This window comes from Rana temporaria, chromosome 9 (genome assembly GCF_905171775.1).
Source record: "Rana temporaria chromosome 9, aRanTem1.1, whole genome shotgun sequence".
NCBI lineage: Eukaryota > Metazoa > Chordata > Amphibia > Anura > Ranidae > Rana > Rana temporaria.
Genome location: NC_053497.1, coordinates 52,713,339 through 52,740,940, shown reverse-complemented (window position 1 = coordinate 52,740,940; position 27,602 = coordinate 52,713,339). Strand labels below are relative to the sequence as shown.

The following is a 27,602-nucleotide window of genomic DNA, read 5'->3' as shown; positions in this document are numbered from 1 at the left end:
TTGGCAAAACACACAGTTGTCCTCATGGACACTTTTATATATCAGATCCAATCTTAGGTTAAAAAACACTTCATATTATTACTGCCATCTGAGACAAATAAAAAAACGTTGAATGCCCATAATGCAATAACAGATTTGAAGTCTTTGAAATGACAAGAAGAAGGCCTCAATCTGCTCCAGGAGGAGCCTATCAAACAAGCATGAGTCGGCTGTGGAGAAGTGCTTCTGTACACAAACGAGAAGACCGATGTGAAAGACAAGGAGACCGATGTGAAAGACAAGGAGACCGATGTGAAAGACAAGGAGACCGATGTGAAAGACAAGGAGACCGATGTGAAAGACAAGGAGACCGATGTGAAAGACAAGGAGACCGATGTGAAAGACAAGGAGACAGCTGTTGTAGGCACCATAAGGAGAACAAGGGTGTAAGACATACGTGGGATGACGATACAGTGGGACTGATTGACCTTCAAGCATTAGGACATGCGACCAGGTTTCTTCTGCATAGTCTGGAAAAGAAAACAATTTTTCCAAATCAACAGCAAGTAAAACAGTTTAGACTCTTAAAAGGAATACAATATAATGCAAGTAGTTACATTCACACCTATGTGTGCAAAGGTTTCCCCCTCTAGCATAGAAAGCAAACTCTGGGCAGGACTTCCTCTTCCTTCATCATGAGTCACTTATGCAAAATAACTAGTTGCATATCAGATGTCTTTACTGATCAGTGGCTGCATGCTCATTATGGATCACCAGGTAACAAAGCAAGAGGGGAAAAAAAAAAAAAAAACACAAAATAACTTTCTTGGAAATCTTAAAGTGACTTTAAGACCCCTTTCACGCCAAGGCATTTTTCTGGCATTTTAGCGCTTTAAATACGGCATGTAAAGCCCCTGAACTGCCTCCCATTCACTTGAATGTGTGCTTTCACACTTGGGCAGTGCGCTTGCGGGACATTAGGAAAAGACCTGCAAGCAGCATCTCTGGGGCGGCATGGGAACACTCTAAAAAGCGGTCAGAAAATGCCCCTGCCCATTGAAATGAATGGGCAGCACTTCCACAGTGCCTTAAAAGCGCAGCAAAACTGGACTTTGCTCAGGTTTTTTTTTTTAAATGTCCCGTTGTCACATGACCTAAAAAACGGCCCGAAAAGCGCAGCTAAAGCACTGCAAAAAAAAAAACCACTGCTTTAGCGCGAAAGTAGCCTAAAGCTTTGGACATTCTTTTTTAAAATAACATGCATGTCATACTTACCTGCTCTGTCAGCACTTTTGGCTCCTCCCCCCTGCCGAGTGCCCCAATAGGAAGCCACTCGCTTATAAACACCGCTGTCTGCGTCCATGGACACAGACAGCAGAGCTTCGCCCCTCCTCCCCACTTCCTAGTCATAGGATTTGATTGACAGCAGCAGGAGCCAATCTGTCTTGTGAGGAAGGAGAGAGCAGAGAGCCGCAGCTCTCGTGAACAGCGCTGACTCTCTGGCATAAGTTCTATGCCAGAGAATAAATACAACCAAGTAGCAAACAGAATCCTGATCTGCATAGTTCTTCTGGGTCGGTGAGTAAAAAAAAAAAAAAATCAAAGAGACAGGATGGGTTCCTCATACAACTGCGGAGATTAACTGTTCTTGTCTTCAGAGCAATTGGCTTATGGGAACCACTGACCTGATTGATGTTAATGCCAGTCAGTTTCTCCACCGTTTCTGGCAAGCGGTTTAGTATGTCCAATACTTCTCCTGTAATCCTGGCAGCTCCAACCTCACTTCCACCGCTGGACACCAATTTGATCTTATTCACTTTGGTTAAAGGTTTGCTGATCTCCTCGACAATCTGAAAGACAAATGCCAGTGTCACCAAATACATAGCAATACTGAGCCATATCTTGTCCCGTCTTGCAATATCAATGTAACAAAAAAAGGGTAGATTTGGTTTTAAATAACTCCAGTCAAAAAACAGACACCTCTTGAAGTGGATCAATGAGTACTAAATAGAGATAGAGAAAAAAAAAAAAAGAAGACATAGGATACAGTCTATTACTAGCAGCTAACGCACCGAGTTTTGATTTTGGGAGTCCCCTTTTACTTAACTGTAATAATATTCACCTAATTTCCGTCTACTCGTTGCAAATATTGCTCATCTTTTCACTTTCCTGTAGCTCATAACAGCCTGAGAGCCAAGTGAAGTATCTGGTACTTCCAGGAGAGAGTTCCTAGCCCTGTGCAAGCTCTAGTAACGGCAAACACAGAGCTGCTTCTACTATAATATATACACAATATATATACATACACACTATATATATATATATATATATATATATATATATATATATATATATATATATATATATATATATATATATATATATATATATATATATATATATATATATAGAGAGAGAGAGAAAAACAAAACACTTGTATACACACACACACACACACACACACACACATACACTCCTGGGTCATATTTAACGGAAGCAGACATCTTTGCGTAAACCGTGCCCAAACTAGGTTTTCTAATCTTTCCCAATCACTATCCACCCCCAAAAATGGCGAATGTTTATGATCAGCACATTGCTGGGACATTAATACACCTAAATATGTAATAGACTGCGTCAGTCAGTCAGTCTTCTGGCAGTTTTGGATTATGGAAGAAATGCCATTAGAAGTGAACACTGATTAGGGATGTGCAAGATGATCGTTAGAGAACAGAACATAGTATATACACTCTGGCAACCAGCAAGGAATTATACCAAAGGCAGCTTCTCCAATAACATGTCCACTACAGCAGCTTCCTGATATTCCTGGAAGGCTTGTGCTTTCTTCTCCATCTGCTCAGCATCAGCACGAGCACGGACTTCAATGGCATAAGCCTGGGCCTCTCCCTTTACCTGGAAGAAGAATAAAAAAGTACAGTTGGATAGACATTCAGATTCTGAAGTTGCAAGTCACAATGCCTGATTGAGTTAAAGTATTATTGTCTGGGTGCATTACCATCCATACTGGTGAGACCAGTAAAACAAAGTGGTGTCCCCGTTACCCCCTGCAGACTAAGAAATCAAGGCTTCACAGGGCACTAAAGAGAGGGCATAGTAAAAGCTTCCCGCATTTGGTTTCAGCTGGTATGAAACAAACATTGTATGGCGCTGCTTGATAACTGGTGTGTGTGCACACAAAATGGAACATGCAATGCAAAAGGTAAGAACAAAAACAAACAAAAAAAATAAATAAAAAACACACCACCACATGTAATAAAGAAGTCTAAAGAACCAATTGCTGGCTAAAAAAATAAATTTAAAAAAAATTATATATAGTGGACTGAAACCATGTCGTCTATGTGTATTTGGCCTCATTCCTTTACATATGGCTGTACTGATGGACACCGCTCCAACTATTCTAGGTAGTGTCAGAGCTTGTGCACTCCCTGCTGTACCCCACATAATCCTAATTGTTACTCACTACGATGGGGTGCCATCGTTAGCCAATAGGAATGGGCAGCATCCTACAACATTCAGTTGTAACTAAAAGGGAGTTGAGGGTTGATGCAGGCGCCTCAAAGTCTCTTACTTTAGATATGCTAGAAGGTTTTTTTTATTTTTTAAAGTGTCACTTTATGAAAGTGGAAAACCTCCAATTACTGATCAACAAAGATCTCCCTTCTGATCAGCAAGCGGTGTGAACAGCAATTATGAGAGGCCCTAGAATAAACCCTCAGGTTAATTCTAGTTATACCTGCTTTGACTTCTATGTTGCTGCTCACTGAAAAGCAATATGTTGCAAGAGTGAGCCTCAGAGCTGCTGCGTGAATAACTGTTTACTATTAATTTACTATTATGCATTTCAATACATTTTACAGAGCAAAAAAAAATCCATAATATAAGACGGTTAATGCGCCATCTCTGTAGAGGGAGAAGATGTCTAGTACAGTGTTTCTCAACCTTTTTTCAGTTGCGGCACCCTTTTAAATCTGGAGGCACCCCATTCTAAAACGTAAAAACGAAACTATCATATTTACACATAATGCGCGTCACCAGTCACCAGCTATACGGCGCCTGCGCACCGACGTTCGGCTTTTTTTCGGAAACTGGCGACGCGCCTTTTGCGCGGGGGGGCAAGCTTTTGTCATACGTCAATCACTTAGTCTCGAATAGGAACACCCAGTCCCGCGGGATTCACTACCAGGAAGCCGGGGGAAGAAATACCGGTACTACGGTATGTAAACCGGAAAAAAAAAACAGCATACTGTACATGTCGGCAGTATGCTGGATTGAATGGTATATACTTGTTTTTAGGGTGAACCTCCACTTTAAGTCTTTAGCAAGATGAATTCCAAGATATTTTATGTAAGATTGACCATTTAAAGAGAAAAATGCTTTGTAAGCGGCTAAGCAATGAGTCTGGGAGTGAGATGTTCAGGGCCTCCAATTTCTGGCAATTTCACAGAGGCATATTCTTAACAGTAACCAAACTGTTGACAAATGGTTGGAAGAGCACAATTGTCTAATATGTCTATGTATGTGTAGCATTAACAGTACCCTTTACTGGAAACACCTGAACTCAATAAAATGGAGATGTTCACATACTATTTGGCCATATAAAGTCTGCTTACCCTGATGGACTCGGCTTCTGCCTCAGCTTCAGTAATGAGCTTCATCCTGCAGACAGAAGACAAGAGATGGTAAACACACTGATAAAGAGCGAAGAAAAACAGTAGTAAAGGAAATTTAGCGAACCTCTCTGCCTCAGCCAGTTTCTCCAGTCTGTATCGCTCTGCATCTGCTGGTTTCTTGATTCTGGCCTCCAGCTCCTTCTCTTTCCTCATGATCTCCTGGTCTTGTAGTTGAATCTGTTGAGTCCTCTCCACCACCTGGACCTGAACCTTCTGTTCCTCAATCTTCTGCTTTGTCTTGGCCACCTGCAGACAAGTGGGCAAAAGATTAGCTTTCTGTGTTCCCCAACGTAGAGGCACAATAGGCATTGATGGTTATACCTGCAACTGAAAGGCTAGATCACTCTCTGCTTTCCTGGTGTTTACTTCCACGTCGTACATGGCCTTCTTCAGCTCAAAATCTCTTTGAGCTTTAGCCATCTCAATTTCGTTGATGTACTGGGCAGAAACTTTCTCCTGTAGGGCCGCTGCTTCCTGTAACACAGAAAATCATGTCATCCCATACAAATGCTGTGTCACGCATTCACTTTTGAACCTAATATATACACATTTTTTCAACTTTGTGTATATCTTGCAATTTCATGCATATGCCTATATCTATCTTTATCTAATCTGTATGTATATATATTTTCTATGCAATTTTGATGTACTTATAAACTTACTACGTTTCCTGTATATGTTTTACTAGACTGAAATATCTATGCTCCTGAGGAAGCGCTACTCAAAAGCGCGCAACATGTAGAGCAAGTCCTCTGGATCACTACTCGGGTTTCACAGTATATTGTCAATTTCATGATTATGCTTTATAATTAAGCTTTTACATGCTGGAATTATATAACCAGTGTGACAACCTGTGTAGAACCAGCTATTTAATTTCTTTTGTGATTTTATGTTTATAACTGTTTTTATGATATTTCTATACCAATACATTTTCTAGTTTTTTCATAATAATTGTACTGTGTGCCTGTAAAGCCCAATCCATTAGTCTTCAGCCAAATTCCAATAATATCGGGGGAGTGGCACACCCAATACCAGTGCATTCGCAGTATCACCCTGCGATTGATGCACGTTAAATTTAGGCCTCTCCTTTCCCATACAAGGTCTTATTTAAAGCTGAACACCAGGCTAACAGCTAAAACACAGATGACACTCTCTTAGGCCTTGCTACACTAAGGCCTCATTCACACTACGGGCCGTTCGGGTCCGTCTGTCACGTTTTCATCAGATCGCTCCATAGGACACAGCGGTGCCCGACGAGCCCCTCCCCGTTTAGTGAGCAGAGAGAAGCTTGTCATCCGTCGGCTCAGCGGAGATCTGCGGACTGATCTCCCGCTGAGCCGACTGGAGCAGGCGGACTCCGTAGCGACGGAGTCTGCCAAGTGTGAATGAGGCTCCTCTCTTTTTTTATACTCGTGACATGGACTCTACTCCAGGGGTCGACAAAATCCGGGCGCCAGGTCACACTTGCGACAAGAAATTGTGACCTGGCGCCCGCGGCAGCCAGTAATTGAGGTCGCGGCTTTGCGGCTTATAAGGCCACAAAGCCGCGGCCTCAATTACCGGCCCTCGCGGGGGAGGTGGGGGGCGCACGGAGGCACAGGATCCTGTGTCCCGTTTTCTGGCTCCTACATTTTTTAGCTGGCTCCTTCAGATAGCTAGATTCAAAGCAAATTTGTCAAACCCTGCTCTACTCTAGACATCGCTTGTATATCAAGGCAAAATTGATTAAAAAATGTTGCTCTCAAACCAAGGTTTTACTGTACCTTGTTAGCACATAAAGCACTGAACTCTGCTGTAGAGAGGATTGCAAGTGGCTGATACCAAGTCAAACTCGGGTATTTACGGTTAAATAAATATCATGATGTAGTAATTAATACAAAGCGGCAGTAACGTGTGTCTTTTATTTGTCTGGAGTTCAGTTTTTAGTGTATAATTGATGAGGATGATTAAGTCCTCTGCTGTGCAACATAAAGGACTTAAATGTTTCAAGAATTAGCAGACATCAGTGATCACCTTAATTCCAGCGTCTCGCTTGGCCACAGCCTCACCAATTCTGGCATCCTTCTGTACCTGAGCTGTCCGAGCCTTTCCCAGAGAGTGTAGATAATCCTAAAGGAGTGAAGGCAAAAACGATGAGATGCTGAACCCATTTCTAGTACTCCTCATATCTTAATTTATTTCCCCCTTTTATTTACTTGGTCATCATGAATGTCCTTCAAGGTGTAGCTCACAACGCTGATTCCCATGTTTACAAGATCGGAAGAGGCCACTTTAAAGACTTGCTCGGAGAACTTCTGCCTATCCTTGTAGATTTCCTGAAGGAAAAGGGTTTGAAAAATAAGAGAAAATGTTTTACGGAAAGTGGATCTAAACCTTACCTGGGTGAAATTTATTTTGCTAAAGCACAGTGTATAATGAACAATTTGCCATATTTCTAGTCATACATTGAATTCCTCTCTTTTTTTTTTTTATTATGTCAGCACTGCTAAACTTCTCAAGCCTTCCAGCCACTTTCTGCTTACACGCACATCATCGTTATGGACCAGCTTCCTGGTAGTGACAACGGTGCACCATACCTGCGCAATCAGCACAGCGGCCTGTAGTCTATACCAGGAGTGCAGGATGACGATGCAGAAGCACAATTAGGAGACGGTTCTGACCCCATAACAAGAGGTGCCTGACCAAAGACCTCCAATTATTTCATTTCATCAAGAATCTTCACATAACATAGTGGGGACACTGCAGATTTTGTAAGTTTGCCCACTTACATAGAAATGAAGGGTCTATCAGTTTTATCATGGGTGTATTTTAAATGAGAGAGACAGAATATCAATCAAAAAAAAAAAAAAACACACAATGCAAATGTTATAAATTGAGTTGCAGTTCAGTGAGTGATTTGAACCCCTACCAACCAACAATAAATCTGTCTCCCACAGACTGGCTACGTGCTCATGTGGTACACAAATTAGTCCTGTCAATTTAAAAGTGGTTGGAAAATCATTATAAACACTTTTTGCTACAGGTAAGCCTATAATAAGGCTTACCTGTAGCTACCTCAGATATTTCCTAAACCTGCACGGTTTAGGGGATATCCCCCTGTAGCTGCATGTGCCGATGACACAAGCGCACTGAAGCAATGGCACATACGTTCAGTGAGTTCGTCGCTACCAGCGGCTCCCGCGCGCATACCTTTGTCTTGCAGTGTTTTTTTTTTTTCCAGGGTTTACAACCACTTTAAAGCGGTTGTATAACCCTAAATTTTTTTATTTTTTTTTTAAACCTGCAAGGCAAAGGCATAATGAGCTACTATGACTAGCATACTAGCTCATAATCAATTACTTACCTTAGATTGAAGCCCCCGCAGTGGACCTCGGACACGTCCTCCATCGCCGCCATGATACCCGGAGTGACTTCCGGGTATCGGCGCTCCGGCCAGTCACAGCGCCAATACCCGGACGCCACTCCCGCGTGGAACAGCACGATCCCCGCGCAGGTGCACATTTCCGGCAGGCTCCCATTCAAGAGCTGCCGGCGCACTCAGTGCGCCTGCATCGTTGTCTCCGAAACGTTGCACTCTCTGTGTTGTGATCATGCAATAAAACATCCGTTTGGACGCTATTTACGTTGTTCCATGGTGTGCTGGCAAATATTTCCACTGCGTCGTTGTCTACGGCACGCATGTGCCGTAGACATCAATGCCCTCTTTTCTGCAAATATCTCCCTAACTATGTAGGTTAAGAAGATATTGCAAGCACCTACAGGTGCGATTCCTGTATGAATCACATGCAGTTTCCCACACCGCTCCTGTGTGAATCAAGGCATGTCATAGTGACTTCAGCCTGGGTTTACACAGGAGCGATGCAATTCGTACAGGAATCACACCACATTCCTGTTCAAATCGCATGCAATTCTTTGCAGTGCGATTTGAGCCCATTTATTTTGCATGGGCTCAAATTGCACTGCAAAGGTATCGGTATTTTGTATCAGTGAGTACTTGAGAACACGTATCGGTACTTATACTTGCTGGCACAAAACGGGTTCCGGTGCATCCCTAATAGAAACGGTGGAACAACGATAGGGTACAAGAATGTGTTGCTGCCAGAGAAGGGTGAACCCACAGCTAAGTTTTCCATAATGTGTAAGAGTGGCTGCTGCTGCATGCTACAGTTCCTCCTTAACCACTTAAGGACCCCCCACTGTATATATACGTCCTCTTTTTAAACATGGATATCTCAGTAACGGCAGCAGCTGCTGCCACAACTGAGATATCCATGTTTTCAGCTGGCGGCCGTGTAAACGATAACGGCGGTCTCCGCGGCGGATTCGCCGTTATCGGTGGCGGGAGAGGGCCCCCCCCCCTCCCGCCGCTTTTCCGCGCCCTCCGCCGCTTACCGGAGCCGTCGGTAGCGGCGGAGGAGATCCGATGCTGCCGCCTTGTGTGTGAGGACTTGAGTGAGGGCAAGATGGCCCCCACCCGTCCTCATAGCTCTGCTGGGCGGAAGTGACGTCAAAACGTCAGTCCCGCCCAGCCTCTTAAAGAGACAATTTTTTTTCTGTCATTTTTTTAAATGACAAATTTTCCTTTTTTTTTTTTTTTTTGCATTTAAGCCTAAATATGAGATCTGAGGTCTTTTTGACCCCAGATCTCATATTTAAGAGGACCTGTCATGCTTTTTTCTATTACAAGGGATGTTTACATTCCTTGTAATAGGAATAAAAGTGATAATTTTTTTTTTTTTTTATATTTTAGTGTAAAAAATAATAAAATCAATAAAATTAAATAAGAAAACAAAAAAAAAAATTTTTTAAAGCGCCCCGTCCTGACGAGCTCGCGCGCAGAAGCGAACGCATACGCAAGTAGCGCCCGCATATGAAAACGGTGTTCAAATCACACAAGTGAGGTATCGCCGCGATCGTTAGAGCGAGAGCAATAATTATAGCCCTAGAGCTACTCTGTAGCTCAAAAAATGCAACTTATAGAATTTTTTAAACGTCGCCTATCTAGATTTTTAAGGGTAAAAGTTTGACGCCATGCCACGAGCGGGCGCAATTTTAAAGCGTGACATGTTGGGTATCATTTTACTCGGCGTAACATTATCTTTCACAATATATAAAAAAATTGGGCCAAATTTATTGTTGTCTTATTTTTTAATTCAAAAAAGTGAATTTTTTCCAAAAAAAGTGCGCTTGTAAGACTGCTGCGCAAATACGGTGTGACAAAAAGTATTGCAATGACCGCCATTTTATTCTCTAGGGTGTTAGAAAAAAAAATATATATAATGTTTGGGGGTTTTAAGTAATTTTCTAGCAGAAAAAAATGTTTTAGTCTTGCAAACACCAAATCTGAAAAACACCTGAGGTCTTTAAGTGGTTAAGGCAAATCGAAAAAAAAAAAAAAAAAGTGCAATACCCAAGAGAAACCAGATATACTTCACTTTTCATCAGTTCAGCAACGTCAGAACAGGGAAGGATTGCGTTTACCTAAATACCAATCAATGAAAGCAGCACCATTGTCAGCACCAATTCTACTACCAAACTTCAAAACAATAGTACAATTCTTGATGTTCCAATCACAGCTTACCTCCACAGTCATGTGGGCCATGATGGCACGTTGATGACCCTCCAAGGTTTCCAGAGCGATATGAGCCACTTCATTTTCTGATTTACCTAGGAACATCTGACAAGCAGCTGCGAGCATCTCCTTGTTCTGTCCCTGGATCTTCACCTATAAGAATACAGTGCATCAGAGATTTAAGCTGTCATAATGTTAACAGAAACACTACATGAGGGTTGTATCATTAAGATGAACTCTAGACAAACAGCCAAATATACAATTTAGATACATGCATGCGAATTTGACTGCAAAAAAACACAAGTATTTCTGTCCCAGAACCTAGCGGTGTGCTGACCCGAGCCATCTCTTCCCTCCATCTTCTGTCCCTGGCACCTCAACTGTGGACACCTGGCTGAGACAGCTTGCGGCTTCACAACCGGGAGCCCACTGCGCAAGTGCGATCTGCGCACTGTGAATGGCCCTGCAGTCTTTGGGACCTGCGACGTGTCCCAGATGACTACAGGGAGGGGGAGAGGAGAACTTCTGTATGGATCGCCTAGGCGACCTGACCGGAAGTCGGAGGGGGTATCTGTCAAAATCATGTACCCCCCCCCCCCCCAAAAAAAGTGGCAACTGAAGAAAAGGAGGGGAGGGGGGGGGGGACTTAAAGCGGGGTTCCACACGCATTTTTTTTTTTTAAAGTCAGCAGCTACAAACACTGTAGCTGCTGACTTTTAATAAGGACACTTACCTGTCCTAGATCCACCGCAGATAAGGAAGAGGCAGATTACAGACTTCCGCATAGCAACCTCTATTTCTGGTAAGTATAAAAAAAAAAAAAAAAAATTCAAATTTGTTTTTCAATTTTTTTTGGGGATTTTTGAAAAAAAATAAATAAAAATTTAGGGTGGAACTTTTCCTTTTGGGTGGAGCGCTGCTTTAAAACACTTTTCTTTTGATGCCCCAGGAAAAAATTAAGCTGATTTTTATGGCTATTCCAGAGGAACTTTTATTTAATAAACATAGGGGCCTTTATATATACAATCATTGCAACAATTATAAATCATAAGATGTAGGCCGGGTCAGGAGGACACAACATTGTGAAGAAAGACGTAGCTTCTTTACAACTAGTTGTAGCCTGAGCACACATTAAAGAAAACCTGTTGAGAGAGACATCATGTGACTGCCATTGTTGCTGGCTACTTCTGAAAAGGCTGGATGCCCACATATTTCCTTCATGACAGTTGTAATGAAGGTGTTCCAGGTTCGACTTACCTGAGCAATGCCAGTAACAGATATAGGGACTCCATGGCGAGTATAGACCTTCTCACTCTTTACATTCAGTGTCAGCGTATTTAAGGAGATCCTAAAGATTCAAAACACATGTGTGCAATCAAATTTAAGCTTATTTGGAGATATGATAAAGAGTTAAATGGTTTAACCATTAAGCTTCTGCCAAAAACTAAAATATTAAAAACGAAAATATTAGTGAAGTCACCCTTTAATATAAGCATCAAGAGCAGACAGGAAATTCTGCAATAACTAACCTCTGAATCTGCTGTATGCAGGGCAGGACAAACACACGGCCACCTGCAATCATAACGGGGGGGCTCCGACAGAAGCCTGGAGGGAAAACAATAGGGATAAATAGGTATTATATAAATTCCTTTAGATATTTGCATAAAACTGATTAGTCCAAAGTAAACGATTTTAATAGGAGTTAAAAGCGGGGGTTCACCCAAAAAATACATTTTTAACATTACATTCAGCCGAGTTGTCATAATGACAATCGGCTGTTTTTTTTATCCCCGTACATACCGTATTTTCACCGCCGCTTCCGGGTATGTCTTCTGCGGGACTGGGCTTTCCAAATTGATCGACAGGCTTCCGACCGTCGCATACAGCGCGTCACGAGTTGCCGAAAGAAGCCGAATGTCGGTGCGCAGGCTCCGTATAGAGCCGCACCGACGTTAGGCTTCTTTCGGCAACTCGTGACGCGCTGTATGCGACGGTCGGAAGCCTGTCAATCAGATAGGAACGAAATTGGATTCATCAAGTTCACGGACTCATAGACTTTTATTTTTTGCATCTCAATTTAGTGGTTTGCACTGATTTGTTCACATATAAGGTGGCAATCACTTTATCCGTTTATTCATTTAAATTGTATATGTGATTAAGTTATTTTCGTAAGCGCTGCTTTTTTACACATATTGACACACTGTATACATAGAGTTGTCATTATAGGTATTTTTTGTCACAATCAGATAGGAACGCCCAGTCCCGCAGAAGACATATCCGGAAGCGGCGGTGAAAATACGGTATGTACGGGGAAAAAAAAAAAAAAGCCGATTGTCATTATGACAACTCGGCTGAATGTAACGTTACATTTTTTTTGGATAAACCCCCGCTTTAAGTTAACTCTTAAAAAGGTTCTATGTACAGGTTTCATACATACTAGGCAGCAATTTTTACCAATTACATAGGCAGGTTCTTCTTCCTGCCTAAGAATGCAGCACAGCGACTGCACAATACGTGAAGCCAGTCTAGTCTGTATGTAGATGAGTTGTCCCAGCTGCTCCTGACCAAGGAAGTAGTAAGATACACTTAGCCACTAGAGGGAGAGCCTACAAATCTCTATATGGAATACAGTAATGAAAATGTAGTATAGCCACTTCAGCCCCGAACCATTTCGCTGGCCAAAGACCAGAGCATTTTTTGCGTTGCTTTAACCGACAATTGCGCGGTCGTGCAACGTGGCTCCCAAAAAAAATTGATGTCCTTTTTTTCCCACAAATAGAGCTTTATTTTGGTGGTATTTGATCACCTCTGCAGTTTATTTTTTGCGCTGTAAACAAAAATAGAGCGATGATTTTGGAAAAAACAATATTTTTTACTTATTGCTATAATGAATATCCCCCAAAAAATATATATATATATATATATATATATATATATATATATATATATATATATATCCTCCATTTAGGTTGATACGTATTCTTCTACATTTTTTTTTTTTACCAAAAATATTGCAATAAGCGTTTGATTGGTTTGTGCAAAAGTTATAGCATTTACAAAATAGGGGATAGTTTTATGGCATTTTTAATAATATTTTTTTTCTTTTTGTAGAAATGGCAGCGATTGTTGTCGTGACTGCAACATGGTGGACTTGACACATTTTTGGGACAATTGTCATTTTTACAGCGATCAGTGCTTTAAATATGCACGGAATACTGTGAAAATGACACTGGCAGTGAAGGGGTTAACCAATAGGTGGCACTGAAGGGGTTAAGTGTGTCCTAGAGAGTGATTCTTACTGTTGGGGGGCATGGCTACATGTGACACATCACTGATTGTCTGTTCCCTGTCATCGGGAACAGCGATCAGTGACTACCGAGTGACAGTGTCCGCGGGTCCCACGGGCACGGAGCTTGCACGCCCTGCACGGCGAGAATTTCAAAGAGAATATATATATATATATATATATATATGTCACTCTGCCCTACCATTTTGAGTAGTGAGGGGTTAGAACCCCCATCAAGTTTTTATTGCCGTCTTTGTACCCATTTGGAGAGTCACTCTCTACCATGTCATTGGAAATTAAAGGGAGGGTAAATCCAAAATTTTGAACTGTCACCAGAACTAGAATAGTTGGAAAATCTTCCCATGTTCCTCTTTCAGACAGGATTTCCCTTGCATAACAAAAACATAAATAAAGATCTTACTACCTATTGAGACTACAGTCCAGGGAGTAAGGGGAAGTCTCCCTAATGGAACACAGGTGAAGGGGGGGGGGGGGGGGGGGGTTACAGCAGTTTACCCCTCTTATTTTATCCAAAACATTCCGTAAAGTTTTGGCTTTCAATATGATTTACACAATATGAAAACAGGAATCTGAAAATGAGCAAACAGAACAAAAAGCATCATCATCCTTAGAGCCGTACCTGATACCACCATGGCCTCATTTGGTCCACACGTGTAAAACACCATCTAGATGGAAAACAAAAGAAGGTACATACAATTAATATATCTTATATGTATGAAAACTTACAGTGTCTTGTGTATTCAAACCCCTTGAAATTTTCCACATTTTGTCACGTTACAACCAAAAACCATAAAATTTATTTTATTGGGATTCTGTGTGATAGACCAACACAAAGTGCCACAGAATTGTGAAGTGGAAGGAAAAATAAATAATAATAAAAAAAAAAAAAGTGGTTTTCAATTTTTTTTACAAATAAATATGTGAAAAGTGAGGTGTGCATTTGTATTCAGCCCCCTGAGTCAATACTTTGTAGAACCGCCTTTTACTGCAATTACAGCTGTAAGTCTTTTTGGGGATGTCTCTACCAGCTTTGCACATCTAGAGAGTGAATGAGTGCCCATTGTTCTTTGCAAAATAGCTCAAGCTCTGTCAGATTGGATGGAAAGCCTCTGTGAAACTGAATTTTCAAGTCTTGCCACAGATTCTCAATTGGATTTAGGTCTGGATTTTGACTGGGTCATTCTAACACATGAATATGCTTTGATCTAAACCATTCCATTGTAGCTCTGGCTGTATGTTTAGGGTCGTTGTCCTGCTGGAAGGTGAACCTCCACCCCAGTCTCAAGTCTTTTGCACACAGGTTTTCTTCTAAGATTTCCCTGTATTTGGCTCTATCCATCTTCCCATCAACTCTGACCAGCTTCTCTGTCCCTGCTAAAGAAAAGCATCCCCACTACATGATGCTGCCACCACCATGTTTCACAGTGGGGATTGTGTGTTCAGGGTGATGTGCAGTGTAGGAATCGTCCGATATAGTTTATTCGGTGCGGATACGATACCGATATTTCAGCCACCTCTCCTGCCGATAAATGTACAGAATATCACCTACATTTTTTTTGTTTTCCTTTTATACTGTCATTTACATTTTTTGGGGTTTATCACGGTTATTGCTGTGACAAATAATGTAAACATCCCTTGTCACAGCAATAGGCATGCAAGAGATACTCTTTATGGAGAGATCGGGGGTCTACAAGACCCCAAACCCCTCCTCTGCACTTCAAAGTATTCAAAACGTCAAGATCGGTGTTTTTGAATACTTTAATTTTTTTTTTAAGACTGGCACCTTTAAAGAGGAGGTCTGCCAAATGTATTTATTTTTTTAAAGTCAGCAGCTACAAATACTGCAGCTGCCAACTTTTAAAATATGGACACTTGCCTGTCCAGCGTGCCCGCGATGACGGCACCTGAGCCCGACCCGTGCCTTGGTCCTCGGATGCTGTCGCCGCCATCTTCGCTTAGGGAATCATGAAATTAAGCCTTGTGGCTTCACTTCCCGGTTCCCTATTGCGCAAGTCGCACTGCGCAATCGAAGCGCTCCCTCCTGTCTACCAGAAGACAGCCGGAGACAATGGGATGCGACGTAGAGCCCCGCAGATTCTGCGCCTATCTATGCCCAGAAGTGGGTGCAAATACCTGTATTATACAGGTATCTGCACCCCCCCTCCCCCTGAAAGGTGCCAAATGTGACACCAGAGGGGGGGGGAGGGTCTGAAAAGCAGAGGTTCACTTATTGTGTGGATCTCTGCTTTAAGATGCCAGTAATCTGGGAAGTGATGTCATGACATCGCTTCCGGATTACTAAATCTGAGACCCGAACGAAGCATCGGCTTTGTTCGGGTCTTCGGCCAGCTGGCGGACATGGTGGCTGGTTGCTTGGGCCTCCGTGTGGGAAGGGAGAGCCGGGCGAGTGGAGGAACGTCCCCTCCCACTGCTTGTAATAACAGTCGAGCGGCTGCTGACAAAAGTTTCCCCATCACAATTGAAGCAAGTAACCTCTCTAAAGGGTCAGAAGAGTTTAGTTTCAGTTTACACTTCACCTTCCCAATTTCTCTCTGTGCTTTGTGGCCATCACTTGACCTACACCCAACGTGACTTCTTATTTCACAACCTCCCTCGTGTTACAATGACTGCTTGACGTGCAAACATCTGTATATTTTGCAGTTAAAGGAAGTTCACAGACACTGGGGTTGATTTACTAAAAAAAAAAGGAGTATGTAAAATCTGGTGCAACTCAGCATTGAAACCAATCAACCTCCAGATTTTATTTTAAAAAGCTTAAAGTGACACTAAATGTTCACTTTTTTTCCCTACTTACAGTGTTTTGCACAGAGTGGCCCTGATCGTCCTCTTCTGGGGTCCCATGGTGGCTCTCACGGCTCCTCGCCACAAGAGCTAACCCCCTTTGGGAAGCTCTCTCCCGAGGGGGGGTTACCTTGCAGGCGCACTCCTGTGTCATACAACTGGCGTCCATAGCCGCCGATTGTATGACTTGACCCCGCTCCCCCCCCCGGCGGGCGTGTCATTGGATTTGATTGACAGCAGCGGGAACCAATGGCTTTGCTGCCATCAATCTATCCAATAAGGAGCCGATCAGCTATGGGGAGAACGACGCTGGATCGTGCCCTTGGAAATTCGGGGCTCAGGTAAGTAAAACGGGGGCTCAGGGGGGCCGGACACAGCAAGGTGTTTTTTCACCTTAATGCATAAAAGGTGAAAAAACAAACAAAAAAAACGGAAGGTTTACAACCCCTTTTAAAGTGGTTGTAAACCCAACCACACAACTTGCACCTACAAGTAAGCCTAGATTAAGGTTTACCTGTAGGTGCAAGAAATATCTCCTCAACCTACACGGGTTAGGAGATATTTGCTGAAAACACTGCACCAATGTCTACGGCGATGACTCTTTTGGCTAAAAGTCAGAATTTTTTTTCCCCATTAGACATTGTAATCTGTTCTTGATGTAAACAAGTTCGCCCGCAATTTGACAAGTCACAGGCATTATTATCAAGACCAGGGTTCGACAAACCCTGGGCGCCAGGTCGCAATTGCGACTAGAATTAGCGACCTGGGGAGGCACAGCTGGGGTATCCTGTGTCTCCGTGCGCCCCCACCTCTGTGATCTGGCGCCATCTTGTGGTGGAGATTCCCTCTAATTAGAAAAAAATATAATGTTTGGGGGTTCTAACACCCTAGAGAATAAAATGGCAGTTGTTGCAATACTTTCTGCCATACCGTATTTGTGCAGCCTTCTTATAAGCGCATTTTTTTTGGGAAAAAAAAAATTTTTAATAAAAAAAAAAAAAAAAAAAGACACCAGTGAAGTTAGCCTAATTTTTTTTTTATATTGTGAACGATAATGTTATGCCGAGTAAATTGATACCCAACATGTCGCCGAGTAAATTGATACCCAACATGTCGCGTTTCAAAATTGCGTCCGCTCGTGGAATGGCGACAAACTTTTACCCTTTAAAAACTCCATAGGAAATGTTTAAAAAAAAAAAAAAAAAAAACATTCTACAGGTTACAGAGGAGTTACAGTTACAGAAGAGGTCTAGGGCTAGAATTATTGCTTTCACTCTACCAATCGCAGATACCTCACATGTGTGGTTTGAACACCACTTTCATATGCGGGTGCTACTCACGTATGCGTTCGCTTCTGCGCGTGAGCTCGGCGGGACGGGGCGCGTTCCTGGCTCCTAACTTTTTTAGTTGGCTTCTAGATTCCAAGCAAATTTGTTAAGCCCTGATCAAGACGATTGTGAATATACGCTGCAGCCTAAAGATAGTTCCATGATTTCAGAGCAATCAATGGTTATAGGATTTCAGGATATATGTACGATACATGATCTCGAGGTGGTGGCTCCCTTCAGGCTCAGGTTGGGTTTTTATTCTATAAGCTCCAGAGCAAAGGCTTTAGATGGTTTCAGAAATTTTTTGAAAAAGACCTTACTAGATTGGCATCCCATCCGAGTGATAAAGGATATATTTATAGTGACAATCTTACTGGAGGAGTGCGTTGCTCTGTCAGAGCTGGGTCGGGACTCGTCCATAGTAATTAAAGCTCAGATGAAGGTGGTCTGGCCGTCATCCAGGATGCATCTGCTTATCAAGCGGAGGCAATGTGACAACTGTCAGATGAGAACACTTATATCAAGCTTAAGGGGAACCCTACAGTACAGTTTAAAAGCATTTTACAAGAATTAATTCAGAAGTGTCCTTTTAGGTGTTCTCTCCATAAAAAAAGGTGAAGTCATAGGGCCAGATTCTCAGTCAGCGGCGTATCTTTGCCCGGGCGTAACGTATCCAATTTACGTTACGCCTCCGCAACTTAGACGGGCAAGTGCTGTATTCTCAAAGCACTTGCTCCGTAAGTTGCGGCGGCATAGCGTAAATCGGCCGGCGTAAGCCCGCCTAATTCAAATTTGGATCAGGGGGGCGTGTTTTATGTAAAACTACTGTGACCCGACGTGATTGACGTTTTTGCGGAACGGCGCATGCGCCGTCCGTGGAATTTCCCAGTGTGCATTGCTCCAAAGTACGCCACAAGGACGTCATTGGTTTCGACGTGAACGTAAATGACGTCCAGCCCCATTCACGGCTGACTTACGCAAACGACGTTACTTTTTCAAATTTCAACGCGGGAACGACGGCCATACTTAACATTGGTACGCCGCACTTATGCCTCATATAGCAGGGGCAACTATACCAGTGGAAAAGCCTAACGTAAACATCGTAACTTTACTGCGTCGGCTGCGCGTACGTTCGGGAATTCGCGTATCTAGCTAATTTGCATACTCAACGCAAAATTCGACGGAAGCGCCACCTAGCAGTCAAAAAAATAATGCAGTTAAGATCCGACGGCGTAAGAGACTTACGCCTGTCGGATCTAATGGATATCTATGCGTAACTTATTCTAAGAATCAGGCGCATAGATACGATGGGTCGGATTAGGACTTACGACGGCGTACATGGCGCTGCGCCGTCGTAAGTCCTTTCAGAATCTGGCCCATAGTGCCCGATTTCTCTACTCATCCTGGTTTTTCATTATCTCCTTAAAACCCACTAGGATGGTGGGCCATCCTATAGTGGCTGGCATTGGCTCTCTGAACGAAAATTTGGGGTTTTGGATTGATTTTCAGTTACAGACACTAGTTAAGCAGTTTGTCGGCAGCCGGAGTGGAAGATGAGGCAAGTAATACGTAATGACTTACTATGCATACTAGCTCATTATGCCTTTGTCTTGCAGGGTTTATTTTTTTTTAAAGAGGGTTTACTTCCTCTTTAAACTTCTTCTGTTTTGACAAATTTTTGGTTTTGGATTTCTCTTCCCTTCTCCCTCCCCCTATTATCGTAATATGTATCCTATTAATGTTTTGTGTTTTTTCTTTTTTAGATACCATTTCATTTATATTTGGGGATCACGTCAATATTAATTGCTGTGCGAGTTATAGAGAATAGAGAATAAAAAGCGTGAATCAAATTGCTGAAGTGATTACACCTGTTTTTCCTTCTAATTTGCATCATGTGATATTTTTGTACATTAGTATGCTGGTAATTGTATTCTTTGTGGTTTTGACGCAGCACGCTAGTTGTGTGAAACACGTTACCCTTTTCTGCCTTTGCCTGCACATGTTTTTCTGATCTCCTGGAAATAAATATTGCATCGCATTGGAGGTGCAGCCGTTCCATTCGTCTTCTCTACATTTTTACAAGTATGTTCTGACTGTAATAGTTTGGTTATTTTTTTATCTATACACATGAATTGATGGGCCTTGATTTGGAATTTACTAGGGCTGTGGAAATTAGATATTAATTCCTCAATTAATCATTAATTTTTTTGATTGATCAAAATACTTTTGATCATAAATGATCCGAACGGGTCACCATATGCGGATCGGCACGCCACGTCATCCGCGGAACTCTGCTGCTGACTCGGCCATAGGAAAGGCCACGGCTTTAGCCTAGCTCCTGGAGCAGCGGCCATCTTGGTCCACCCGGCGGCGGCCTAGGTAAGCCTAGAGCAGCGCACTGACGTCATCACCCAGCCTCAACTGCTCGTGTTCGGCCGGCTTCTCTGGTAAGACTAAGCAAGCACTTAACTTCCTATACAGTGGGGGTGATGTCTGTGGATATTACAGTGGGGGGAGAGGAGGTCTGTGGATATTACAGTGGGGGGAGAGGAGGTCTGTGGATATTACAGTGGGGGGAGAGGAGGTCTGTGGATATTACAGTGGGGGGGGGGGAGAGGTCTGTGGATATTACAGTGGGGGGGGGGGAGAGGTCTGTGGATATTACAGTGGGGGGGGGGGGGGGGGAGAGGTCTGTGGATATTACAGTGGGGGGGGGGGGGGAGAGGTCTGTGGATATTACAGTGGGGGGGGGGGGGAGGTCTGTGGATATTACAGTGGGGGAGAGGTCTGTGGATATTACAGTGGGGGAGAGGTCTGTGGATATTACAGTGGGGGAGAGGTCTGTGGATATTACAGTGGGGGGGAGAGGTCTGTGGATATTACAGTGGGGGGGGGGGGAGGTCTGTGGATATTACAGTGGGGGGGGGGGGGGAGAGGTCTGTGGATATTACAGTGGGGGGGGGGGGAGGTCTGTGGATATTACAGTGGGGGGGGGGGGGAGGTCTGTGGATATTACAGTGGGGGGGGGAGAGGTCTGTGGATATTACAGTGGGGGGGGGGAGGTCTGTGGATATTACAGTGGGGAAGAGAGGTCTGTGGATATTACAGTGGGGGAGATGTCTGTGGATATTACAGTGGAGACTATATATGGCGGTGATCCAAAAAATGTATGTGCGTTATAATTAATCAAAATTAGTCGATTAAAAAGAAAATTAAAAAATTGATTAATTGAACCCGAAAATGTTAATCAGTAACAGCCCTAGAATTTACATAGATATTGATTATTTATAAACCATATTTAGATTTGTTTCATAGCTCTGAAGAAGGCGGGATTTTTTTAGCCCACAAAATGTTTTGGCCGTTTTATGTTTTCCAGTTATGAATAGTTATCAATGATATAAAATGGACTTCCAGACCCCTTGTCTGACACTCTCAGACTTTGTACACAGCCACCATATGAACAAATAGTGGATTATCCCAGGACGTATTCATTATAGACTGCTGTGCACCAGTTTATGCAACAGAGATTTCTTCATACTTACAGTTGGAAAATGAAACAACCACACTGCACCCAACTGTCATCTAGCACCGAGATGCCTTGCAATCCAATTATACCCGATTCTGCAGCGACAAACTGGCTCCGGCCTGCATTTACCACTGGCTTCCTGCCCAGCAGATCCAGCAACACGTCATTGCCATTAAGGCAGGGGTCTTCAAACTATGGCCCTCCAGGAACTACAATTCCCATCATGCCTAGTCATGTCTGCGAATGTCAGAGTTTTGCAATGCCTCGTGGGATTTGTAGTTCCGCAACAGCTGGAGGGCCGTAGTTTGAGGATCCCTGCGTTAAGGCTTGCCTCTCACTACTGGGAAAGTCATCTAAACAGTAAAAATGGATACGTGCAATGTTTAATTTTTATGGATTCCAATAGAAAATGCATAGCACGGGAATGCAGCCTTAAACTATGTAACTGTGCAGTTACAACAATGACATGTTCTTGCATCGTATACATTAATGAGGCTGCATGCAAACAAAAAATAAATGTTATGCTGTCTCTGCCGAGTTCTGTGGGGCTGATGGGGTAGAAGGAAGCAATCACAGCGTGCATTTGGGGCACAGACATCCAACACTCCTGGATACGAGACGGATAAAGGGTATAACGCTGGCATGGAGGGAAGGTAGGAGGCACAGGCCACCAAAAAGGAGATGATTCTGCTTTTGGATATATTTAAAAACCTGACAGGTTCTTCTTAAGCCTAGGTTCACAGCAATGCGGTGCAGGAAACCCCACGATCAGCATGCCCTTCCCACACTGCATTTAAATCGCACTACCCTTGCGATCTTCAGATCGCTTGGCACAAAAATACCATGTGATCTAGTTGCAGTGTGGCTCCAAAAATGGTGCATGCACGACTTTCGTGCGATGTTATACGATTTGAGCCCATTCAAAATAAATGGGTTCAAATTGTACCGTACTGAATCGCATGTGAACAGAAATGTGGTGCAGTTCCTCTGCGATTCACATGCAGTTCATAGTGTGAACGGGAAAACACAATTTTTCTGCAGTTGGACTTCGCACACGTCCTTTTTAATACCGATGACTAGTTTAATAAAAGCAACGTCAAAATGTAAGGTCGCCAACAGATCTCCCATGTCCAGCTGCCCGCAAATACAAAGATCAATGGGCTCTCATCATGGTAGCTTGGATTATCCAATCTGTCATGTTCGTTTACATGGTGAAGAGAGATGAGAAGAGAGATGAGAAGAGTTTTGAGTTGCCTGGTCAATGTTCCTGTCTATCGGACATCCGATGGACCAGGGCTCGACAAATCCCGTGTGCCAGGTCGCCATGGCGACTAGAAATGGGGTCCTGGCGACTTGGCTTGGAAGTGGCTTGTGAGCTGGCACCATCTGGTGGTGAGCCGTTGGTATTACAAGTTATTACCACCAGATGTGTAAACTGGCGCCATCTGGTGGTGGCCGTTGGTATTACAAGTTAAACAGCAATTCCAATGTAATTTTTCACTATTTTCACTGCCATCTTCTTCCCTCTAATTAGAACACCGAAACATTATATATATTTTTTGTCCCAACACCCTAGAGAATAAAATGGCGATCGTTGCAATACTTTCTGTCATACTTCTGCCGTATTTGCGCAGCGGTCTTACAAGCACACTTTTTTTTATTAAAAAATAAAACAGTAAAGTTATCCCCATTTTTTTTTAATATTATGAAAGATAATGTTACGCCGAGTAAATTGATACCCAACATGTCATGCTTCAAAATTGCGTCCGCTCGTGGAATGGCGGCAAACTTTTACCCTTTAAAATCTCCATAGGCGACGTTTAAAAAAATCTACAGGTTGCATGTTTTGAGTTACAGAGGAGGTCTAGGGCTAGAAGTATTGCTCTCGCTCTACCAATCGCGGCGATACCTCATATGTGTGGTTTGAACACTGTTTACATATGCAGGCGCTGCTCACGTATGTGTTCGCTTCTGCGCGCAAGCTCGACGGGGCGCGTTTTCTGGCTCCTAACTTTTTTAGCTGGCTCCTAGATTCCAAGCAAATTTGTCAACCCCTGCGGATGGACAGATAGTAAATAGGACCACCATCTGTCTTGATTTGGTGGACAGGATCGAATATCGGCTGACATCCTTAGATGTCACCAGGATCAGATATCGACTGGATTTGTCCACCAAATGCAGACGGATGGAGGTCCTAATCACCAACCGTCTGGCGGATTGGATGAAAATGGATAGGCGGTCTGCTTTCATCCGATCTCCTCAAACAGGAGAGTGGGACTCCGAAAGGTCCATCTCTGCACAGTGAGCGGAGACGGACCTGTCATCCACCTGCTTAGCGGGGATCAAAAATGAACGATTCCCCCTGAGCAAGCGGAGTCCATCAAACAGATCCGCCCTGAGCGAAAGAGGTCTAAGCGTTACCTGCTACAGAAGAAAACATCCAGATCTCATATTCAAGGGTACCTTAAAGCTGAATTCTGGGGGAAAACAAAGATTTAGTGCCCCTTCCCACTGCAAGGGTTAGCTGCTGGTTTTGCCCAGGGGGTAATGAATATCACCCTAGGAACACCCCCCCCTCCTCTTTTACATAATATGAGGGAGCTCTGTAGTCCTAACTCTCTTCCTGATAAGTGTTTAATATAACACTGCAGAGAGTGAACAGGGCAGCATTAACTGTGGGATGATTTTTATTTTGCAGTTATCAATAAGAAAAAATGCTTTCCATGGTATATTTAAAGAGGAATTTCAAGTGGTTGTAATAGCCCACGGTTACATTCTATGCATGAAGGTAAAAAACCTTGTGTGCAGCAACCCCCCCAGCCCCTCTTAATACTTACCTGAGCCCCATCTCGACCCAGTGATGTGCATGAGTGCAGCAGCTCCCCCGGGTCCCTGCCTCCTGATTGGCTAAGACAGCAGAAGCAGCTCCCACTACTACTAATCACAGCCCAGGAGCCAACGAGGAGAGAGCAGGGGAGGAAAAGAGGGGCCAGGAGGGATGGCGAGGCAAGTGAACCAGCACTGTGTCACTTGAATGAAGTTCCAATGCAAGACATTATTGTTTGTGTTTATACACCCTTTAAAAAAAAAGAAATGTACAACACGAAAATAATTCCTCACTTTTTTTGGAAGAAAACCAAAGTATCTGTTTACACTTCGACCACTAAAAATAGAGTCTGGAAAGCGCCCTGAAAGAGTGGCTCCATTCCCTCCAGTGTGAAAGCCCAAAGGGCTTTCACACCAAGGATGAGCTCCGGCGTGTTTGCACACTCCACATGCAGAGCCCGCCAGGAAGTCGGCACCGCTCTGTGCCAATCACAGGCAGGGAGACATTGTCCCGATTAAGGATGAGCTCTGGCGTGTTCGCATAGAACACGTGCAGAGCCCGCTAGGAAGTGTGCACAGAGCTGCGCTAATAACAGCCAGGGAGACATTTCACGATCCCTGCAGCCGAGCATCGGGACAATGTCTCCCTGGCTGTGATTAGCGCAGCTCCATGCACACTTCCTGGCGGGCTCTGCACGTGTTCTATGCTAACACGCCAGAGCTCATCCTTATTCCCGATACATGGCTGCAGAGATCGGGTCTCCCTGCCTGTGATTAGTGCAGCGCCGACTTTCTGGGGGGCTCTGCACGTGGAGTGTGCGAACAAGCCGGAGCTCATCCTTATTTCACACTGGAGCGGTGCGCTGGCAGGACGGTTAAAAACAAAATTCCTGCTAGCCGCATCTTTGAAGTGCTGTAGGAGTGGTGAATACTAGGGAACTAAAGCACCCCCTGACCATTGAAATCAATGGGCAGCACCGCCGAACCGCAAGGAGTTTTAACCTTTTTTTGGGCGCTAGCTGGTGTTTAAAGCGCCCCGCTAGCGGCCGAATAGCGCAGAAAAAAAAATATGACGGTAAAGCGCCAGTAAAAATAGCGCGCTTTGGCGCCAACGCCCTTGTGTGAAAGGGCTCTTATGGATGTTAACAAGCAAAAATCTCACAACCCCCAGACTACCAGCTCTGAATTTTTATTATATATATATATATATATATATATATATATATATATATATATATATATATATATATATATATATATATATATATATAAATAATGGATTGGACATATTGTGCAATTATTTTCCATCACCATATGGGGCTCATTCACACAAGCTCAAAAAGGCTGGTGTGTGTTGCGTAAGATCAGTGAGATGAGTTTTTACAATGCATCGCGCTATTTTATTTTTTTATGTTATTGTAGTTTCATAAACTGTAATTTCGTTAAACTTGACGTACAGCAGCGCATTGCAATTCTCTGTGGTGCAGTGAGCTGCACCACAGCTCACTGCACCACAGTGAATATATTGCATTTATACGCAATGAACATTGCGTCAAATGTATGCTGTGAACACGGCACATAGAAAAATACATTGTTTTATATGCCCTTGTGCTGCGTCAGCGGTGATCTATGTAGATGGTGTAAACAAGCCCTCATCCCATCCCTCCCCTTCACATTATCCATCACTGGATGTCTCCTCGCCCCTCAATAAGGGCCAAACATGGATATTTTTCTGAATTTCCCTGTAAAAAAATAATCTTCCAGCCATCTGAATGTGTCTGGACATCCGCCCACCTGTCTACATCAAATGAACTGCTGATCAGGAGCTCTGTGCTGAGCCGACAAGCAAAAAATAAAATGTCCTGTAAATATGGATCTTAATTGTATTATTTTAATCAATATATTTTGTACTGGTTATGAGTGTATTATTAGATATGTATATATATATATAACTACATATTATATAATATATATAAAGCACACAAATAGCACATGACTGTTTAGTAAACACACACACCCAGTATAGGTCATACACCCAGACACAGCCCTGCATACATTACAATACACAGGCACATGGCTGCCATCCACTCACACGCACATATTACACCCCACACTGTACCTTGCTGAGCTCTGCACCCTCTTAGCAGATTTCGGGGTCCTCTGGTGATAATTCTTCGATGTCTTCCCCTCAGTGTTTTCCTGTTCTGCGTGTGCTCCACCCTGTCCCCCTCCTCCACCACCACTCACACTAATGGCACAGGATACATTAATGGGTATACCATAGAGACGTAGGTTCGGATCGCAGCGCCATCTAGAGCTTAAAACTGCTAACTGCTAACAGTGCGCTCAGGGGGATTTCCACACTTCCTGTGTTGATATATGTCCCTTATTTCCCGGTGCAGTGTGATGGGGAGCAGAATGTGACAACACGCCTGGAAATTATAGAAGGGGTTTGTAGGCTTGTTCCCTAGAAATGACTGTCACAAAAATGTTATGTGGAAAAAAAAAAAGTACAAAATGCAGTGAAAACCATTTTTGATGGTAAAGGCATAGTTCACCCATAACCACTAAAAGACTGGAAGATTTTCCCCCTTAAAGCGGAGTTCCACACAAAAATTTAACTTTTGCTTTAAGTGATGGTGACCTGCCCCCCTGACATGCCACATTTGCCATGTCATAGTTTTGGGGGAGGAGTGGGTACCCTGTTTTTACGGTAGGGTTGCCACCTTTTCTTCAAGCCAAACCCGAACACTTTAGCGGCACAGGGCACGTTTGTGGCAAACAGTGGGTGTGGCCAAACTGCTCTTGCTGACATCATGGCTCTCCCTCAGTGATGCCAAACCTGCCCCCAGACAGCGGCCCGCATCTCCCGAATGGCAACAGATTTTTGTGTGACTACCTCAATTACTTGGGGAGCCACAGCCCAGTCTAAATAATGTGTCCGGGTTTCAGGCAGACTGAAACCCGGACACAAGATCCCAAACCCGAACTGTCCGGGTGAATCCTGGACAGGTGGCAACCCTATTTTACGGGCACCCAGCTCCCACTTCCTCCCTTGGCTCAGTGGCGCCAGAAGAAAGATCACCTCTCCCCCCTCCCTTCCTCCCTGCAATCTTCTGGGACACGTCACAGGTCCCAGAAGATTGCCTATGCACAGTGCGTGCCCGGCTGTGAAGCCACAGCCGGCTGCCCACGGCTAGAATGCTGGCACCTCAGAGAGGAGGGGGTGAGAAGTGAGACTTCCTGCAGCCGCATCGCTGGACCGCGGGACAGGTGAGTGCCTGATTATTAAAAGTCAGCAGCTACACTTTTTGAAGCTGCTGACTTTTAAATGGGTGGAACTCCGCTTTAATGACCAGGCCATTTTTGCGATACGGCACAGCGACGTTGTACCCAAACAAAATTGTCCTTTTTTTCCCCACAAATACAGCTTTCTTTTGGCGGCATTTGATCACCTCTGCGGTTTTTATTTTTTGTGCTATAAACAAAAGAAGAAGAGCGACAATTTAGAAAAAAAAAAACAAGAATATTTTTTACATTTTGCTATAACAAATAACCCCCCAAAAAAATGTAA

The 27,602-nt window shown here is 43.5% G+C and overlaps 1 protein-coding gene across 1 annotated transcript; it reads right to left on the bottom strand.

Annotated features, from left to right (window-relative positions):
* FLOT1 (flotillin 1) lies at window positions 1-26,287 on the bottom strand. Its single transcript, XM_040323470.1, has 13 exons — window positions 26,148-26,287; window positions 14,166-14,211; window positions 11,769-11,844; window positions 11,497-11,587; window positions 10,249-10,392; window positions 6,863-6,982; window positions 6,681-6,776; window positions 4,989-5,141; window positions 4,732-4,913; window positions 4,608-4,653; window positions 2,752-2,889; window positions 1,665-1,829; window positions 1-509 (listed from the first exon to the last, which is right to left on the bottom strand). Exons 2-13 carry the CDS (start codon window positions 14,209-14,211, stop codon window positions 477-479), a joined length of 1,290 nt encoding a protein of 429 aa, XP_040179404.1. The 5' UTR covers window positions 26,148-26,287; the 3' UTR covers window positions 1-476.
* Window positions 26,288-27,602: the final 1,315 nt, after the last annotated feature.

Bases quoted from the DNA above. Each gene is read 5' to 3' on its own strand.
- FLOT1 (XM_040323470.1), bottom strand. From the start codon at position 14,211: ATGGTGTTTTACACGTGTGGACCAAATGAGGCCATGGTGGTATCAG. The intron at 6,983-10,248 runs GTAAGCTGTGAT...CTTTTCCTTCAG, and splicing joins TGGCCCACATGACTGTGGAG to GAAATCTACAAGGATAGGCA. The intron at 4,914-4,988 runs GTATAACCATCA...ACTTGTCTGCAG, and splicing joins ATCTAGCCTTTCAGTTGCAG to GTGGCCAAGACAAAGCAGAA.